This window comes from Chaetodon trifascialis, chromosome 4 (genome assembly GCF_039877785.1).
Source record: "Chaetodon trifascialis isolate fChaTrf1 chromosome 4, fChaTrf1.hap1, whole genome shotgun sequence".
Taxonomy (NCBI): Eukaryota; Metazoa; Chordata; class Actinopteri; order Chaetodontiformes; family Chaetodontidae; genus Chaetodon; species Chaetodon trifascialis.
Genome location: NC_092059.1, coordinates 8,941,263 through 8,961,215, shown reverse-complemented (window position 1 = coordinate 8,961,215; position 19,953 = coordinate 8,941,263). Strand labels below are relative to the sequence as shown.

At 42.8% G+C, this 19,953-nt stretch overlaps 3 protein-coding genes and 1 long non-coding RNA gene across 5 annotated transcripts; 2 read left to right on the top strand and 2 right to left on the bottom strand.

Moving 5' to 3' along the window:
• Positions 1-2,772: 2,772 nt before the first annotated feature.
• Positions 2,773-5,940, top strand: amh (anti-Mullerian hormone). The gene is given in 7 exon segments (XM_070960649.1): positions 2,773-3,177; positions 3,340-3,609; positions 3,691-3,860; positions 3,967-4,078; positions 4,154-4,315; positions 4,318-4,761; positions 5,314-5,940. Coding segments are annotated over 7 exon segments (1,683 nt in total). The 5' UTR covers positions 2,773-3,065; the 3' UTR covers positions 5,727-5,940.
• A 1,304-nt stretch (positions 5,941-7,244) lies between these two features.
• Positions 7,245-7,801, bottom strand: LOC139329936 (uncharacterized). The gene is made up of 3 exons (XR_011602116.1): positions 7,746-7,801; positions 7,412-7,495; positions 7,245-7,323 (listed from the first exon to the last, which is right to left on the bottom strand). It is a non-coding gene; the product is annotated as an uncharacterized lncRNA (long non-coding RNA).
• A 749-nt stretch (positions 7,802-8,550) lies between these two features.
• oaz1a (ornithine decarboxylase antizyme 1a) lies at positions 8,551-15,137 on the top strand. The gene is given in 6 exon segments (XM_070961463.1): positions 8,551-8,736; positions 11,790-11,847; positions 11,849-11,935; positions 12,541-12,716; positions 13,406-13,491; positions 14,481-15,137. Coding segments are annotated over 6 exon segments (657 nt in total). The 5' UTR covers positions 8,551-8,617; the 3' UTR covers positions 14,612-15,137.
• A 1,042-nt stretch (positions 15,138-16,179) lies between these two features.
• Positions 16,180-19,413, bottom strand: LOC139330480 (inactive tyrosine-protein kinase PEAK1-like). Of its 2 annotated transcripts, XM_070961403.1 has the most exons (5): positions 19,265-19,413; positions 18,740-18,888; positions 18,407-18,423; positions 17,876-18,286; positions 16,180-17,485 (listed from the first exon to the last, which is right to left on the bottom strand). In XM_070961403.1, the coding sequence occupies exons 1-5, from the start codon at positions 19,327-19,329 to the stop codon at positions 16,397-16,399; spliced, it is 1,731 nt and encodes a 576-aa protein (XP_070817504.1). In that variant the 5' UTR covers positions 19,330-19,413; the 3' UTR covers positions 16,180-16,396. The 2 variants fall into 2 exon arrangements, with proteins under 2 accessions (XP_070817504.1, XP_070817503.1); XM_070961402.1 differs by having other exon boundaries at positions 17,876-18,423.
• Positions 19,414-19,953: the final 540 nt, after the last annotated feature.

Here is a 19,953-nt window from a genome sequence, read left to right as displayed (position 1 = left end):
GAGAAGCTGTGAAATGGCGACAACTTTCAGCATCTTCCTCATCTCACAAATGCCTCTGTCTAGATCTGTGTCTCTAAGAAGGAGGTTCACTGTCCTCTGCTGGGGTTCTCCCCATTCGCGTGGGGGGTAAACCAACACTGGACAGGTGACCTACAGTATGTGTATAGCGATCTCTGATCGGTGCAGCCAGGGCAGGTTTGAGGTGCAATAACGGCAGACCTACTTTCCACAAAGCCCTGGTTTTAATGATAAAATTGTTACTGTTCGATGTTGGTGCTTTTATCCTAAGATGTTATAATGAAACAAATGGAATTAATGTTTTTTTTTCTGCGTTTTATGATTATTAATAAAAATGTTTCATAAAATTTTTGGATTAATTGTCTGATTCCGTTTTATTATAGTAAACCACAGCGTTAGAGCACGCTGTGGTTTACACATCATAATTTTACATGTTTTGAAATTAGTCGGTGAAGAAAACCTGTGATGAGGAAGCAAAGAGTCAGTGAGTTTTTTTTAAATGAACGTTTGAGAAATTGCTTTAAAAGGAGCGCTGTGCAGTTTTGCTTTCTCACAAACAGCTTGAGCTCCAAGCACCATAAATCAAGGAAGTGTGCACTTGTTTTGTGCCAGAGCGCCTGTAATCTCTCAACTACAAGCCTGTGTGCTGAAGCCCCTCACCTGGACCCACATGTGACAATGTCCTCAATAGTTTTATCAATGTTCAGCAGGCGTGGACGGGATCCAAACAGCCCAACGATGAGAGCCACAGTATGTAGATGCCACTAATAGTGATGGATACTAAACATATTTAGAGTTACTGCAGATTATGTTGTTGTATTCAGTCCAGATTCCCACAGTACAGACATACAGAAATCACCTCACCCTGCCGCCTCCAAGAAATGGGAAGATGTGGTACCTGCCAAGAAATGTCCGACAAACACTGTTGATAACATGTTGCAGCCATAAGAGAATAATGAACAGTTCCTGTCATCCCTTGCTGAAGATTTGTGATGCACAAGAATGAGCCTTGGCTTTATCTCTTGGGATACATGAGGCCTTGACTGTCTGCAAAACAAGGCTGCAGCTGCGAGAGTAGTGATGGGAGTGACAGCTCTTTGAAAGGAATCAGACGGGTCATGTGATCTGATCGTGTTCACGCTCCTCTCTGAAAGTACCTGGTGTGTGTGTGTGTGTGTGTGTGTGTGTGTGTGTGTGTGTGTGTGTGTGTGTGTGTGTGTGTGTGTGATGGCAAAATGTGCTCCTATTTTTAGTATTTTCTACATTGCAGATTAATGCTGAAGATATCAAAACTATGAATTAACACATGGAGTTATTTAGATTCTTCAAGCAGCCACCTTTTGCTTTGATGGCATCTTTGACGTTCTCTCAGTCAGCTTCATGAGCTCGTCCTTTTCCAAAAGTCTCCAACAGTATACTGAGCACGTGTTGGCTGTTGTTCTTTCACTCTACGGTCCAACGCATCCCAAACATCTCACTTTGGTTTAGGCTTGTGGAGGTCAGGTCATCTGATGGACCCCTCCATCACTCTCCTTCATGGTTAAATCGTCCTCACACAGCCTGCAGGTGTGTTTTGGGTCCTGCTGAAAAAACAATTGATGATCCCAGGAAGCACAAACCAGATGGGATGGCATGTCGCTAAAGAACCCTGTGGTAGCCATTCTGGTGAAATGTGCCTTTAATTTTGAATAAATCGCCAACACTGTCACCACAAATAACCCCCACACCTGCACACCATTCTTCAGAACCACACATGCAGATACCATCCAAACCGAAAACCTCACATTTGGATTCATCAGACCGTCAGTACAGACTTCCCTCTCGATGGTCTCTCTCATGGTTTCTTTGCTGTCATTCAACCATGAATTCCTGATTCGCACGGTCTCCCCTGAACAGCTGATGCTGAGATTTGAACTCTGTGAAGCATTTATGTGGCCTCTTATCTGCGGTGCCGCTAATTGGCAATTTCTAAAGCTGGTGACTGTAATGAACTTGTCCTCTGCTGCAGAGTAACTCTTGGTCTGCCTTTCCTGTGACGGTCCTCATGAGAGCCAGTTTCATCAGAGCGCTTGATTGTTTTTGTGACGGCACTTAAAGATATATTCAAAGTTCTGTCTGGACTGACTGACCTTCAAGTCTTAAAGTAATGATGGACTTTCATTTCTTTTTACACATTTCAGAAGTTATTTACCACAATATGGACTAATGCAGTAGTCATATAGAGCTGTTTACTATATACTAAAACTATCTCTGCACAACAGAACAGATGGTCTCATACGCATTAAGAAGGAAATAATTATTTTGTCACCTTTGGACAGAGCCAGGCTAGTAGTTTCCCCCTGCTTCCAGTCTTTATGCTATGCTAAGCTAAGATAAGCTTCTCTGTAGTACGGCTTTATGTGTAATACACTGACATGAGAGTTGTATTGATCTTCTCATCGAACTCTCAGTAAGAGAGTTTCCCAAAATGTTGAACTATTCCGTAAAACCACTTTAACCAAAGTGCTCTGTCCTGAGAGCATCAACCTCAAACAAGGCAACATTCAATGTTTTCTCGGAAATGTTCAATCAGCTGGATGCTAATCATCAAACACACTTGGAGCTTTAGTTCTGCACTACAGGTGTATTTTAACTGCAGTGCAAGTTCAACAGTGTTACCCTTAGCCACTCTGCTCAGTTTGGTTGTTTTTATCAATATCAGCACTGAAATGAATGTCTTTTCCATATCTGCCTTGAATATAAATAGTTGCTGTACAGCCATGAAGGACACCTCTCACCTTCCAGTCCGAGACACAGTTTGTTTTATGGGGTCATGAGAAAGTCTTGAAAGCTCCCAACGAAACTGCCTTCTGGAGGTGAAGAACGCACATCACAAATAGAATCCACAGTCTAAATAATCAAGGACACATGTTTCTATTTCAGCAGTGTGTTCCCCAGTGAGTGAGAGGGGAAGGCGGGAGGATATAACTCCCATCCGCGTGAGCTTGACCCATTCAAAACAAGCGATTGTGAAAGGTCTGACCACACAGGCGCACAGACAGTGCAGCATGTTGGTCTTGCACTGTGGAGTGTTGATGGTCTGCTGGACCAGGCTCTGCTTGGCCCTGCAGGTCTTACAAGGACAGCAACTGATCCCGGCCCATGACTCCACAGTGACAGGTCAGACTGCACGGCTGAAACCAACGAAATTTGTGCATTAAATATTTTACATTTGCAGCCTGTCAATTGGTGTGTTTCGTGCAAAAAAGGATTGTTTGCACGTGCTTTAATCTGCTTTTCAGTGTGTAATTAGTGTTTGCTCTTTTCCCAATTCTATCTAAGGAGACCACCACACAGCGAGCTCCACAGACAGCGGAGATGGTTTGGACATTAAAACTCGTGTCTCTCGCCATGCACCGTGCTTTGTGGATGACATGTTTGCAGCATTGCGTGAAGGTGTGGGGGAAGACGGTGAACTCACGAACAGCACTTTGACGCTCTTTGGAATCTGCACAGAATCTGACCATTTGTCAGGCTCGGTCTTATTAGAGCTTTCTAAGGAAAAAAGCACAAACCAGAGAAATGGATGGGAGGTTTTGGAACCAGCTGGAGGTAACGTTTCTCTGATTGCAATCACTTTTGCTTGAGTGTTGTTTTTTTTACTCTTATGTCATGCCTTGCTTTCTCAACCAGTGCACGTGGCAGAAGAGGATGAGAGGGGAATGCTCCAGCTGGCCTTTGACCTCCCACAGTCTCCTTTGCTCAAGCAGAAACCTGTGCTGCTCGTGGCATTTGAAGGTCTTCTCGCAGTAGAAAACCTGGACGCCACTTTCACAAGTCAGTCTCTGCAGCCTGACATACAGGTAAAAGACGGTCTGCATGATTGAAAAATTTGTCCCGAAGTTCCTAAATCTGGCGTATTTGATTTTGTCACAGATATCCCTGTTGATTTCCTGTTGTCTTTTCTAGTCTGTGTGTATTTCAGGGGAAACACGGTACATGATACTGACAGGAAAAGCATCAGAGGGCGACGTCAACCAGAACTGGAGGATTTCTGTTGACACAAAATCCCCTGATATGAGTAAGACATGATATGAGTAAGCTATCATTTTGTGTTTCATGAAGAGTGCATGTGACACATTTCTTCTCTTCGCAGAGCAAAGTCTGAAAAACTTCCTTATTGGTGGAAAATCAGGAAGTAACACTGGCATGGCTCCACTTCTGCTTTTCTCAGGGGAAAGAGGAACTGATACAAGGTTGTCTTTCATGTTCCCTTTTGAAATTCTACCAAACTATTATCAGAACGGGAACACTTTTTTACTCTCTTTCTCAGATATACGCATGCTTCAGGTTCGTCCCCGGCCTCCTCACAGACCTCCTCATTCCTCTGTGAGCTCAAGCGGTTCCTGGGTGATGTCATGCCACAGGACCACCCTGAGTCCTCTCCGCTCCAGCTGACCTCCTTACAGTCCCAGCCTCCCCTGACACTTAGCTTATCCTCCAGCGAAACCCTGCTGGCAGATCTGATCAACTCCTCTGCCCTCACCATCTTCTCCTTCACTAGCTGCTGCTCCATGTTTCAGGTGCAACATGGAGAGTTGGCCCTGTCTCCTGCACTGCTGGAGGAGCTCAGGCAGAAGTTGGAGCAGACTGTGATGAAGATAATGAAGGTATTAAGAGAAGAGGAGGTGGGTGAGAGAGCTACAGAGAGACTGGCGAGGCTCAAAGAACTCAGCGTGTTTCCGAAGGAGGAACCGGCAGCAGGTGATGTGTACAAAAAACAGTGTCCTAAAAGAGGTGTTTGTATGTTCCAACATGTTCCAAAAGTGGATTTTATTAAAGGACCAGTGTGTAAGATTTAGAGGCATTTATCAGCAGAAATGAAATATGAGGTTTTTATTAGTGTCGAATCACGTGAAAGCAGGTCCTCTCCCATGGAGTTGTGTTGTAGTGTTTCTATAGAAGCCCTGAACGGACAAACCAAATACTGGCTCTAGAGAGCACCTTTTGGGTTTTTCACAGCCAGCAAAGATTCTCCTACATGCTTGGAAAGGGAGGGTGAAGCAAGGTGGATTCAATTGATTGCAATCTGCAACCTCACTGCCAGACACCACTGAATCATACAACTGGTCCTTTATTTAACTACTAATAATATAAAAGTGAATATGATAGTGGATGTGACAATATGTTTTTGACTGGTCTGTCAATGTTTAGGTTGGTTCAACGTCTGAGAGAAATGTCAATTTCTTTGGTATCAAGATCCTGTATTATCACTTTTTTAATTGATGCCTCTGTTTCCTCTCCTGCATAGAACAGGAGAGAGCCAGTACCGCGCATTTCTCCTGCTGAAGGCCCTTCAGACGGTGGTCCGTACGTATGAGGTGCAGAGAGGACTGCGGGCGGCCCGAGCTGACCCCAGCAGCCCAGTGAGGGACAGAAAATGTGGACTGAGGAGCTTAACCGTGTCCCTTGAAAAGTATCTTGTGTCCCCAAACACTGCCAACATCAAGAACTGCCACGGCTCTTGTGACTCCCCCATGGACAAAACCAGCAACCACGCCGTGCTGCTCGACAGCCACATTACACTGAACGCGATCGTGGATGAGCGGGCGCCGTGCTGTGTGCCTGTGGCCTACGAAGACCTGCTGGTGGTGGACTTCAGAGAACCTGGTGAGACTTCCATCTCCACCGTAAGCAATGTGGTGGCGAAGGAGTGCGAATGTCGTTAAATGCTGTTTCCGCTTGTGACACAAAGCTGTTTCATATGTTTGGTTTCACAGTCACTGACCAAATGCCTGTTTGGTGGAGGAAAGGTGTCACTTAAATGTTGCTGTCATTTATTTATTCAGTATTAATGGTAGTAAATGTTACCTCACAAAGGTCTCTCAGCTTTATACTTTGACATATACATAGAGACGATGTATTATTTGCAGTGAATGCACACAGCACACTTAAAAATGATTTACTGAAACCAAAAATATGTTTGATCCATGATAGGTCTTTATCTTTATCTGAAGTTAATATGTTTGTACATATTTTGTTTATATTGTTTTTCTAAACTTCTTATCGCCTTATATTCTTATAAAACTACTACTGGTGGTGCTAAGTGACATTTCTAAAAGGTAAATTTGATTGAGTGACTTAAAAATATGTATTAAATGTGATAAACATGCCAGACAAAATGAATGGTGCACAGTACAAACAGAAATGGATTATATGTAACACTCTCTATCTTTATATTATCATTAAATGCTAATTATATTGACAACAGTGTTCTTGTGAGAGTTTTGACATCTTTTTTGACCCTGCATCCAACAGCTGCATACAAATCACTCTTTCATCTTGGGTTTCAGGATTGCTTTGTGTCCAATCGGCTTTTTCCTTCTTCTTATCACTCCAACTTCTTCAGATCCCCACCACCACATGAAACTGTCCCATAAGGAAATCTGAAGGCAGACAGCAGGAAACAACACGCAGTCACTTCAGATATTAGATTTTATATCTTGTGATTTCACGTTTAGTTTTGTTGTACTTAAGGGAAAATCCAACATTGAAAAGAGCAAGTATTCTATATTATTTTATTGTTCAGTTGTAACATACCTTTATTGATGCTGAGTGGTCATGATTGCTAATGCTTTTCGCTAATTAGCCTAGCATTAATCTTGCATAATCAAACCTAAATGCTGTCAAGGTCATGAAGTTAGGTAGATTATTTGAAGACCAAAGGATATTTGAAAATGGGCAGTAAACTGGATGACTTAAAGCAGTAAAATAACAAAGAATTAAGAGTGAAGTCTGGTGTTTGTGCTCATCCCTGCACTGAGCTGCTACTTCAGGGTCTCTTTATTTCCAGATTCTGGTAAAACTGATGGCTGATGCCACCTGCAAGTGTTTTCCACAGGTAGACAGTACCTGAGTTATTGAACCATCCTGCAGACTCCCGATGAAAGACCTTATGCCTGTCTCCTCAACAAAATAATCCATAGCATCTGGAAAACAAAACAATATAAAAGCCACTTGAGAGACTTGAACAGGTAAGAATGACTATAGGATTAATACTAAAAATACATCAAAGTAGAAAGTGATGTTAGAGGCAGAAGCACAGTAATCTAGTGTCCACTAATGCAGATTCAAACCCATTAAAACTCTCTGCAGCATTAGAAATACATCTTATTTGTCATTCCTACTCACCGTGGAGTTCATTGACCGTCGAGCTCACAAGCAGTACGGCCAGTGCCAGCACTAAGCAGCGGTTCATAGTGACTCCCTTCCACGGGTTTGGAACATCACTCAGATTTTCGATAGACAGAATCCGGTCATAAGACACTATGGACACGCACAAATGAGTCAGATGCAAGTACTCGCTGCCACAGTATTCACTCAGATGGTTGTTCAGGGCGGACATGTTTCTTACTCTTGATGTTTTCAGATGTTCCAACTCTGGCTGCTAAAGTCCTGCAGGTTACGGTTTAAATTGAAAGTTGGATCCAGAATAAAGCTGTGAGTTAAGATGAAAAATAAAGGTTTTTTTTTTCATGCAACTGAACAACAGGAAATCAAAGTCTTTGCAAAGTTAATGTGCCTGTGCTGCCATGTGCACAGTCTTTCAGATTGTACTGCATGTCAAAGACTAACATAAGACAGCTTAAAATAGGCACCTGCAGCTAGCTGAAGAGGACAAAGAGGATTTAAAGACACTCAGAGTTTAGTTTAATATGAACCTCTGCTCAGGCAAAAAAGAAACTTACTGATCTCCCCCTTCAGACGTGCCTCACCACTGACGTTTGGGTTGGTGTGGTTGTGTTCATGGTGATTTCTGTTCTGCTGGGACCAGAGACAGTGTCATACACAGCCTGCACTACGGTCTTTGACTGACAGGCACAGATGACAGCTGCTGTACTGTTGTTACTTACCAGTGCTTGGACCATAGGTGACAGAGGTTACTAGCATTAGCCTATATTCCACTGAAAAGAAAACTTTGATTCCAGATGTCATCAAATAATGAAACTTTGACCTATTTATCAATATTTCCATGTTGAAGAAGAATAAAATAGAGCTATTCTTTTACACCTGTTACCAATGTGTTTGGAACCAGTGGTGGGAAGTAACTAAGTACATTTACTCATGTTTATATAGAAATTTGAGGTGTTTGGACTTTTCTTCAGTATTCCTGTTTTATGCTACTTTATATTTGTACTTTATATTTGTGCATTTCAGAGGGAAATGCTATGCTTTTTACATCATTTGTGTGAGAGGTAGAGTTACCAGTGTACAAACTAAGATTTTACAGTAAAAAACACAATGAGCTGATAATATACAATGCTTAAAAATTAAACCACTTAACAGCACGTTGCTAAATTTAGCTCCAGATCCCACAGGTTAAACAGTAAAATAGTGCACACACTTGAATGCATCAGTAATAACACTGAGCATAAATACCAGTACTCACAGAGTACTCGGTGGTTTGTAATGTGGCTCATTAACTGCGTCATATTTTCACAGTAACACGTCATGAGGAGCGGGACACTCCCCTGTCAAACACCGCAGCCTGCCCGCTCCCAGCCCAACATTAGGCGAAGAGGAGAGGACAGAGCGAGCAGCTGGTGCTGACGCTGGCCGGATGGTTAAATCTAACCTACAGACGATTTTGAATAGTCATTGTTTTGTTAGAGAAAAAGAGAGAAACTTATCCGAGATGCCTGTTATTGAGCAATCCAGTAATAAACCTGAAAGTGAAAGGTATGTTGTCGTAGTCATTGTGAATTGTTATAAGCTAACTTAGCATGCTAAGCTAAGTTTAAAAACCGCGGCCTAGCTAGGCGACACGGTATATGCTAGATGTGGCTAGCGCTATTACCGTGTTACTTGTTTACATAACAGCGCTATTGATTTCAGTTGACATTTCCAAAATACATTGGCGGTGGCGCATGGATTGATATATCTTCAATAAACGAATGAACTAAAAAGCACTAAATCACAGAATTGTTGCTTTCGGTTGTATGTCATTGGTATTCTGCAAATAGACAAAATCATAGCGCTGCTGTTGACATACATGTTCTAGTTAGCTAGCTAAGCTAACTCAAGCTAAAATGTGAAACGCCACAGAAATGCGCTAGCTAAATGCTGAGATGCTAGCTAGCTAACGTTAGAATTGACGACTTGGTAATTTAAAATGAATTCTCTAGCTTCTTATATATTAAGCTACCTTGCGTAATACAACTGGAATAACTTTTTAATCGGTTATTATGAGTGTGTTGGCTCAATCTTTCATGTAAGTGTCAACGTAAGGGAATCAATGCGTTAGCTAACGGTAATGGCTAGCGCTTAGGTTTCGTTTTATCAGCGATGTTTTCATATTTTGGGGTTTGTAGCGTCAACTATCCGTGGCAATAGCGTCATAATATTTTGAATATACTTCACATGTAAAAGACTACGATGTTGTAAGATTACACGGGGGATATAATTATTTACGTAACGTTATGTAAAGTTAGCTTGTTGCTAACCAACGTAGTTAAAATTATGGCTGAATTGATCATTTGTGGCTTCATGGCCAGTTTTTTTTTTCCCGTTTCGCCCAAAGGCTTCGCTTTTTGCAAGCGTTGATATCCCGTAACTTGTCTGGAAGGATGAACCAGTTTGGTCTGCTGCGCAATCAATCGAGATAATTTAACATTTAGAATAACCTTCGCGATGTGCTCTAACATATTGTTCATTATGGGGGCATTAACCAGCCGACTGACTCCGGAGACTGCTTGTTTGTTATTTCACGTACAATTAAATGCGGCGATTGAGTGGAAATGAAAATACAGAGAGGTTTGTTGTCTGGAATATGGTCATAATTTTCAGCAACTTGTCAACGATTAGCCAAGGGGGGAATTTTCTTTAACCCCAGTCGTGTTATGACAAGAATTTGGTCGAGGCTGTTTGCCGAGCTCTAACGTTAGTGTTGTGAAGGACCCGTAGGAAATTTCCACTGCACTGCGAAGGGGAGGTGGAGGGGGGCAGGGAATGTTGAGTCCAATGATGACATATTGTACACAGAAATCATTCATTGTTTAATAGATATGCAGTTGTTTTCAGACTTTTCTGTTGATTTTTGGCATTTAAGGTAACATTATAGGTGCTGCTATGCAACACTCAGATGATAGATTGTTAAAGATTGTGTAAAATGTGTAAAGAGAATCACAAGATACGCAGTTGTTTTCGCTCTTAAAGCTAAAGCTTTTTTTAGACATCAGCAGGTGCCCTTTTAAACTGATTCCCTCACAGCTACTGATCCTGTTGTTTACTTTGAAGTGAGGTTGGTAAAACAGTTACATCATCTGAAGTGCCAATATGTAATAATACTTCCATAATCATATCGTACCAGAGATGAGTGGTCCTTTTACATGATATTCAGAAATGGCTATGGTGCTCTTATGTAAGCAGAAGCTTGAGGGACTCGCTCATGTGACCAGGGGATGAATGTGCGGTGCTGCGTGCTGTGAACACTGGGATTTCAAAGAATGCTGTTAAGTGAATGGATGCGTTGATTGAAGTCCTTGTGCTTTGTCTTAGTTTTAATGCAGAAGAGGCATTGATGGTTGTGTGTAAAGATGGTGTGTCGCTGTTTTGCATAATCTGATAATTGGATTGAGAGAGGATGTGTGTTAGTTCGCGATCAATGCCTTGCAACACCAGGGAATAGGTAGTACATTGCATATTGACTCAGTTATCAAAAGTTAGGGAGCGACAGCGATTCTCATTTGTTTTTCACACATCTGGTCCACATATAGCACAGTAGTGACATTTGCGTAAGAGAGCATCTGTGAGTGTCTGAGCGCGTGTGTGTGGCTGTGGCAGCATTGCTGTGTTAATGGGTTGTCTTCCCATTACCAGCTCTGAGAATAGGCTTAACTCTCAACACTGTAAATGTATGCAGCCGCACACACAGACATCTGCAAGCAAGCCAAGTGAATGCTATAGTGCACGTTGACTGGCTTCTGAATTAAAATGGCTGATCTCACTCGTTAAACCAGTTTTTGTCCCTGTCTGTTGTAAACTGGAGCAACGCTGCTAGTGCAGGACTAATGTAGGCTAATGGTTAGACAAACAGAGCCTGCTCTTCTGGCAGCCTTACCCAAAGAATCATGTGACGAGCTTAAAGTTAACTCACAGAAACCAAGGCACCCGACAGGCCTTAGTTTTAGGAAGTTCAACATCTCACTTCCGACGTGAACGATTCATTTTTCCACAGGGCACAGTTATGATGATCATGATGTCTTTGTGAGATGGAAACAAAATTTGTCTCAGTGGGTGTTGGTGAATATTTAACTGAAAGACAAAAGACTAAATTGTGACATTTTAAGATAAGATTTGAGATAAGACTTAATTGATCCCACATTGGGGAAATTAAGTCGTTACAGCCAGCAAGTATTAAAAAAAAGCAAAAACAGCAGATGAGTTGTCAGGGCTGTTGTAGGGTAGCATGAAACTGCTTCTTGTCTGTTAATTGAATGTGGCCAAGTCAAATGTTTATCAGTCAACACATCATACAAATGTCTGTGCCTAAGGTGAGCACAGTTACTGATTGAACTGTGACACCCCCCCACCCCCACCCCAAGGCCTTTTAGTTTGTTTCTTAAGACTCACTCAGCCTTAGCAACTGTTTTACTATAATCTCAGAGATGAGTCACTCAACAGTATAATGTATGCCAAGCCGACTCTTTATATTGGGAGTTAGCAGAACCTCCAGTGAATATCCAGCTTATGATGGCTCCGTTTGTGTGTGTGTTTGTTTCATCCATCTCCAGTACCAGGAGGTGCTCCCGCTGTTGCAGTAACCCGTGTCCGGGGCCTCTGTGGTGCTCCTGATGCCCCTCTCCCACCCCTGAAGATCCCAGGTGGGCGAGGGAATGACCAGCGGGATCGCAATCTTTCAGCTAAGCTATTCTATTCTGTAAGTTCAAACACTTTTTTTTTTTTTTTTTATTACCATTTTTACGGCACGTTGGCTTCTCTTAGTGGGAGTGTGTTTTGATTAGGGCAAGGGGTAAAGCGGTGTGGACCTACCTCGGGCTGACGGGTGCAGAAGGACAAAAGCAGTTTGCGATTCAGCAGTTTTTAATCATATCACTCTCTGACCTCAGCCAAACTAATGATGTCAGTATTTTTTTCTGCTGCAGATGATCACAGGCAGTCTTTTTGTAATATCTGACTGTTACTGTAAGATGCGTAACGTCCACTGTAATGTTGGTGACCAATCGGCACATTCTGCTGGTCACACTACAAGACCGCTGATTAAAATATGTTTGATAACGATCCGCATGTCCCAGACTTCACCTGAGACTCATCCTCTTGTCGCACACAACTATGCCTGCGGTTTATTTCATTCATTCATTTAAATTGAACCTGTAATTATCATAATAATCTCCCTTTCTGTTATCAGATAATTGAAGTGGTCATGAATGGTTTTTCAACCATTCTGTCATTGTGACTTTATTCCTGATGGCACCTGAACTCAATGCATTTCTCCTGTTCACACGGTTCCTCTCTGTCCTCCAGGACACTCAGTTGCTGGTTCTTGAGGAGCCTCCCCCTGCCAACGGCAGAGTGCGGTTCTTGCTCTTTGAGCCCCGTCGCTCTGAAGGCAAGCACTGTGTCTGGAGGGCAGCGCTGAAAGGAGGGAACCTTTATATTGAAATCCCTCCCGGAGCTTTGCCCGAGGGCAGCAAAGACAGGTCAGTAATCAAAACTTTTTTGGCAGCAATTTAAAGATAATGCTTTTGAACAAACAGTTTGATTGATAATTGAAATGAAGCCAAGGGTAAATTATTGATTCATTGCAAATAAATGAACGAATTAAAAGATTTTATCAATTGCTGAAGTAAAAGCAGAACCTTGTAGGGTTTCAACTAACGATTGTTTCCATTGTTGATTAATCTGTCAGTTATTTTCCTCGATTAATCAATTAATTGTTGTGTCCTATATATTAACTATATTAAATATTAACATTTAAGAAGCTGGAATCAGAGAATTTTGCCTTTTTGTCTCGAAAAATTACTCAAACTCATTAATCACTTATGAAAATAGTTGCAATTAATTTGATTGTTGTCAACAAATTGATGAATTGTTGCAGCTCTACTCCTTTATTTCCTTGATCTGTACTGACATTGAGCTGTTGTTTTAAAATTTAACATGTCTGTAAATGTAAAAATCATTCGTAAAAGAATGTGTTTAGAGCCTGAATAATCAAATAAGTGACTAAAGTCAAGTTATTGTCCTCAAACCTTTGGACAATCTTGTTTTCATGCAGTGGTATGAGTCATAGAAATGTACTCGGGCCGGCATGAATAATTATTTTCCTCTGAAATTCATTAACACCCCTCCTGTAATACATTAACGCTTTTTGTTCACTGTGTTTCTTTAGTTTTGCCCTTCTGCTGGAATTTGCAGAAGAGCAGCTGCAGGTTGATCACGTGTTCATCTGTTTTCACAAGAGCCGTGACGATAGAGGTGAGTCGCTTTTGTCTGTTAATGCTTATTGTAACAATCAGTAGTTGATTGACACATTTATTTGTAACTGCTGTTAAAAAAGGAAAATATATGTCTTTTTAAGGGTATTTGTTTTCGAAAGTGGCAAAGTCTGGATGTTTTCTCTGCATATATTTTTATTAAAGATTTTTCTTTTGGAGATAAATCTGAATCTAAGGAGGGACAGATGACACTGGCACTACTCTAAGTACACTTTGATACGGATGTGTGAGTCAAAATATACATTGGAGGATCAAGAGAGGAAACGTGCTGGTTCAAACTGAAGGAGGACAGTAAAAAGTTGCTTGATTAGGGACACAAGAAGCAGAGCTGAATGATGGCAGACAACAAGAATCAAAACTTAAAGGTCAATTATACCTGAAGCGTTAACAGTTAGAATAGATGTCAAATATTTTCCCCTCGCATGGCATCACCAGCCCTTAAATGTGGCATCTTGTCAGATTAGATGCTGACTTTGTACCTGTAAATGAGCCACCTGTCTATAGAGAAAGGCCTGTCCCTGGCTTTTCTTCTTCTTCTTTTTTTAAATTTAAGAACAAATTTGAGATTTGTTGACAATAAGAAGAAATTTCAAGCTTGTGCTGAAACAAACAGGGAGTCTGTGTAAAGATGCGAGGATAGGGGTGATGTGGTCTTGTTTCTGAGGCCGTGTTGGCAGCAGTGTTTTGAATTAGTTATAAACAGGAAGTGGTCGCCTTTAAGTGAATATATGTTACAGAATGTGCATGCTGCAGCTAAAAAAGGAATATCTGACTCAAAAAGTGAATAAAATGTCAACATGCTGGAAACTGAGGACTGTCAAACTTACTTTGGTTTGTGTTTTTATAATTATTTGTCCACACACTCTCAGCTGTGATGTACTGTATGTACACTAGCTCTGAAATACTTCTCAGTAGTGTGTGAGTACATGAAGATCAGAAATCTGACATTTACTTCTCATCTCCTCTCAGCATCCCTGCTACGTACATTCAGTTTCCTGGGCTTTGAGATTGTGAGACCGGGTCATCCTCTCGTCCCCTCCCGCCCTGACGCTTTCTTCATGGCTTACAGCATCGAGCGAGACTCCTCTGATGATGATTAAATGACGCTGAGCAGTTACAAAGTTTTTTTTTTTTTTCTTGGTTTTATTTCAATCCATACCCACATCTTTATGATTTTTTGGAAATGAATATATTATCCAAGTTAAGTATGGTTGAGGTTTCCTGTCAGAGGGTCCTTTGTGTTTGTTTTACTTTTATCTACCATGTGCTGTGTTTCAATGATATTTGCACTAGGGTAAGATGTTAATATACCAGGAATGTAAAGCAAAATGCCCACATAATACCCGGGCAATGTGTCCTCGCCACTGTATTACTTCCCATGATGTGTAGTGCTGACTTCCCATTCACCCTCCTTGAACACCCTGATGATCATCTCCACAGTGTAATATTTATGAGAAATTTAAATTCATCTTACTCATGTAAGTAGGTATGTTTCATAGTAATTATCACTTGATTCTCCTGTTTATATTGATTTTTTTAATGTGTGCATGATTTTCATTTGTTGCTTTGATTCACTTGATAGAAATCTGCATGTTGTAACTGAACTAAATAAAAGTGCTCACCTTACAGAGTGGTCTGGTGAAGTCATGCAGACGTGCGGCGTCGAAGGGTTGAAGGTGTCAGTGTGTTCTGAAAGAACTGGGTCATGTGACGTGCTGTCTGACCACATGTAAAGGAAAAATGTTCTCACCGTTATACGCGCCGCTGCACATCGGGAACACTTGTGACACACCAACCAAACGAGAGAAAACCTCAAAGCCTGTTTCACACTGTTCGAGGAATCGTTCGACCTGGAAACAACTGAACATGCCGCTTGCCTTACTTTCACACACTCACCTGTTTCTCACCTCCACACATGTCTATCTGCTGCGTTAAGTGGGTGCGTTTGGTAAAGATGAAAACCCCCCCCCAATTCTGCTGTTGGAAAGTGGTTTTCAGGTGCTGTGAGTTGGTCTGACAAGCGCTTCCTGTTGTCACCATGATTTAGTAAGAATTACAGTGAAGACAGTTGGCTCAAAGTTCCTCTGCAGGCATTAATGAAACCCCTAAAAACTCATTTCTGATCATCAAAATTAATATTTAGAAGTCTTTTGGTGGAAAAAAAAAAAAATCCTTATATCGGCTTATCCAGCACTGCAGATATGTTTGGTCATATCAGATAAAAAACAAGTAAGATAAATTTATGGGCCAGCCATGTTGGCTTATGTTCGCTGTGTCCTCAGGATGAATGGATGAACAGCATCGGACTTCAGCACAAGTTTGCTGACAAAACTGCTCTGGAAGTGTCTTGTAGCATCTAAAAAACACTATATGGACACATTAACAAGGTTTAAAAACTTGATTTTCATCAGAGGAGTCTTTAAAGCCTTGAAAACCTGAAAATTCATGGCAAGCAAAGTTTGATATTTGTTCAAAAAGTGCTCATTTATTTCTCCAGTAGTGTGAGTGGGCTGTGAGATTTGTGAGTCCTCCACAGCAAAAAACAGAAATTTTGTGTGAATTAACCAAAACTGTTCACTGACTTCGGCAGAAAATAGTTTGTTCATGTTAGATTTCATTGCTAGAAGTAAGACGCTGATTTTAAAAAACATGTTTTCAGGTCCTTTAATGACAGAAAGACATGTTCAGTCATGGAGAAATGTGCAGCATTTTATCAGACCAGCTTCACATTATGAAGAGCAGTATATGAGGATCCTAATAGTACACATTCTTAGTGTATTTCTGACTGTGGTACATAATGCAGACTTGTTGGATGATAAATATCCAAGAGTCATCAAATGAACAATTTCATGTCGAGACCGACGTTCACATATTGGCTATAAATGTCAGTCCACGTTCAGAGTGAGCCACAGCGGACTGGACACGCTCACAACTGCCTCAGAGTCTGTAAATGACAGGTACTGCAGGCACATGCAGTCCTCCCAATCCAGAGCAGACTGATCCTGGATCAGCCCTCTCTCTGCCAACTTCATCACCAGCAGGGCTCGCTTGATTGTCAACCAGTGGTGTACAGTGGTGGTCATAGGGCGTCTGTGATCAAAGAGAGGGACATGTGGCCCCCAGAGGAGCACCTGAAGCATGGCCACCATGTCGGCCATCTGTGGTCCGCTGCTCTCACTCTGGAGCAGAGAGGCCAGATGAAGAAGCCCTCTTCGGTATGAGGACTTGGACAGAGTTGGAACTGAGCCCAGAGATGTCAGGCTCTCCCGTGAGTGGAGGCAGTATTGAACTAGGGCTCCAATTTGGGATTTGATGTAGACGTGGGGGTGAGGTACAGAAAGAGCAGATGACAGCGGGGTTAACAGTACACGAGGGGAACCGTGTGTCCTCCATAACATCTGGATCTGTCCTTTTCTCTCTGTCTTTTCCCACTCCATTTCCCCTTTCAATCTGCTGGTCTTCATTTCAGAAGCATCCTGCTCCAGCTTGTTTCCTCCCTCTTCCCTCCGCCTGTTGGGCCACACTAGAAAGATCTCCCGAGGTCTGAGGTCAGCCACAGAGGTACCGATGTTGTGCAGATGTTGGGAGCCCTTTAAGATCTGCAGCAGCAGAACACACACCTGTCTGTCATAATCCAAACAGTCTGTGCTCTGCAGCGAGCTGCTGTCCTGAACAAAGTCCTCTAAAGTGGCGTGTGGCAGGTCCCTCTCGATGCTCACTGAGTGCCCTCTCATGAGGAAAGACTGAGCAGAGGGCAGATTCATATGATCATACTCAGTGCTGCCTCCACCTGGTGGTTTAGCAGCAATGCAGCCTGGTTTAAAAGGATGAGGTGGATTTTGAGCTTGGAGCATGCTGGAATCATTCCTCGGGGTGTTGCTTGGCTGGAAATGAGCAATAACATCTTGCACATTGACATGCGATGACTGGTGTTTGGTGGGAGCTGAGGAAGCTTCATCAGTCTGTTTGTGGACCTGCACAGAAAGACAGAAAACAGGCACACTCATAAAACTCAAGCCATTATTAGGAAACTTGCGACAGCTTTTGTGTTACACATGAAAAAAAAAACAAGATATCTGGCCGTCCTGTTGCAGTTGTGACACCTGATGACAGTTTAGAGGAAGTGCTGCTGGTACCGCAAGTCAGTGTCACAGTTGCCAGTGTTGATAAAGATCATGTTTGTGTTACTGGTTGCTAGGTGCAATAGGCATACCACCCTTTTTTCACACACAATTTCAAGTACAGTGTGAATGCAAGTGAGCAGAGTATGCTACAACAGAACATAGGGACATCTTAATATCGTGCATCATCACGCAGAACGTGCTGTAAACTATGTGGAGTGAATGACAGAGTTGCAGCATTACCCTCAAACCCAGCACCCTCCCTGGGAACTTGGGGCTGTGCAGGCTGCAGTAGACTGCGTCTCCGATCTGCTTTGGCTCGTTGCCCTCACACAGCAGGAAATCCTGAGGCTGGTACGAGCTGACGTCTCTCTCTGTGGCCCCCTGCAGCAGGATCCCAGCATCCACACTCTGTGCCATGCTTTTCAGAAAGAGTAGGTGGCGGTGCTGAATCCCCTGAAAGACAGCCCTCTGGTCGTCAAAGCTGCTGAAGAGGTACTGCAGATGTTCGTCAGGGGTGTCAAAGGACAGCTGGGAGAAGGACGGTAAAGGGACAGGGCTTCCTCTGACTGGCTTAAACTCTTCTGTCTCCTCTTGGAAGTAAGTGTTGGGTGTGGGTGCCAGCATGTAGAGGGGGTTGTCAAAGTTGTGAGGCTGTTTTTGCAGTGGAGACAGAGGAGAGAGTGGAGGTGCGTTGGTGCCAGGGAGGGAGAGGGTGCGAGCTGACCTCTTCTTCGGGACAGGCGGCGGGGTGCCGTCGGAGAAAAATCTCACCTGGTGTCGGGAAGGATCTGAGCAACACAGTGAGAGGGATTTAGGTCAGAGCAATGAACATGCAACAGTTTGGAAACACCAGTCTGCACCCTCAGAAAGCAGCTTGTCAAGTCACTGTTACATGTCTGAATATCACATGTTCTGAAAGTAAAAGTTTCAGACGGTTACTTCCTCTCTTTCAGTTCCCACGCGAAAGATGAACTGAGAAGAATGAACCACACATCACCTTTTCCCATTGCACTGACTGCATATAGGAGTTGCTTTTATAGTGACATTTAGTACGTGCGGCTACTCTCCCTCACCTGAACTAACTTCATTATTCTGTAAACCCACCGTAGCGCTGGTGTATGGGGCACTGGGCTGCATGACAATCCGTGGGCTCAGGGAAAACATCGTTGCATGAGTAGTTTTGATGCTGGAGTCCAACAGGGCTGAGCATGTCACAGTCAGACCCCACGCTGGAGCCTCTGAAGGAACGACTCCTGTGGAAGAACATGCACAGAACAACAAAACCGTTAGCCTTCCCCTGTGCACAGTACATGAACAGACTGCAGCGATCCTCCGGTGCAGTTTGTGTCTTCAAAAAGCATCTCTGAAAGTCTCAAAAAGGTTGGTTCTCATGCTTTTCTGTGCTGCTTTTCACACCTTAGTGCATGCACTGCAGGATACTCATCACCAAATAAAGGACATTTGCATGATATATGTGTGCAATCCACTTTTATCCCAATTAATTATGACACACTATGACGGATTGTGTGATTGTAGATTAAATCAAAATCATGAAAACCCCCTTGAGGGAAACTGCAGAATCATCATAAACCTCTTATAAGATCCTTAAGAGACAAAGTATTGTGTTACCTGTGCTGTTTGACAGGCAGTGCTGGTGGCTGCTCCTCCGCTCCGCTGCTAGGACCAGAAGCCATCGGGAATATACAAAGTTACACCACCTAACCAGCTCCTCCACCTCTCTCACAGTCGACTGCTGTCACTGAATGACAGTGTATGTGAAGCTCACAGGTGGCTAACTCAGCGGCTCTCTGAGAGACTTCCCGTTCACATCAGTTACTCCCTCTGTCACCTTTCCTCTGCCTCTTTCTCTCTCGTCTGTGCAGTCGCATGTTTGTGTGAATTTTCTCTCTCTCTCTAATTGTCGGAGCTTGAGGTTGGTACCGGAAAAGTATTGTCTGTTTTGAGGGCAAAACTGTTCTCTGAGCTAACCTCAACTTGCCAGAACTGGGAGGAGCAGTTACAGCAAGGCAGCCCCCCCCCCCCCCAGTTTGCACTCTTGTTTCTGTCTTTTTCTCAGTTGATCTACATTCGCCATGTGAGGCCTCAGCGTGAACTTCTCTCTTTCGGATGATGCAGTTTGAGCCTGCACACATGCAATGCCCTCTTCAGGGCTTGGTGCTGGCATGGGGGAGCTTTTGCTTTCACTCACTTTAAAGGAAAGGTGAAATATTTAAGCAGATAAAGACAGAGACGGTTAAGCACATGCACATCTTGCACAACCGGGGCATTTTGGACAAATATTTGTAGTTAGATGACTT

What these genes read in the sequence shown, in the direction of transcription:
- LOC139330480 (XM_070961402.1), bottom strand. Translation starts at nt 19,329, where the DNA reads ATGGCTTCTGGTCCTAGCAGCGGAGCGGAGGAGCAGCCACCAGCACTG. An exon ending in CCCCATACACCAGCGCTACG is followed by an intron (nt 18,424 to 18,739) that starts GTGGGTTTACAG and finishes TGTGTTGCTCAG; the next exon opens with ATCCTTCCCGACACCAGGTG. An exon ending in GGAGGGTGCTGGGTTTGAGG is followed by an intron (nt 17,486 to 17,875) that starts GTAATGCTGCAA and finishes CTTTCTGTGCAG; the next exon opens with GTCCACAAACAGACTGATGA.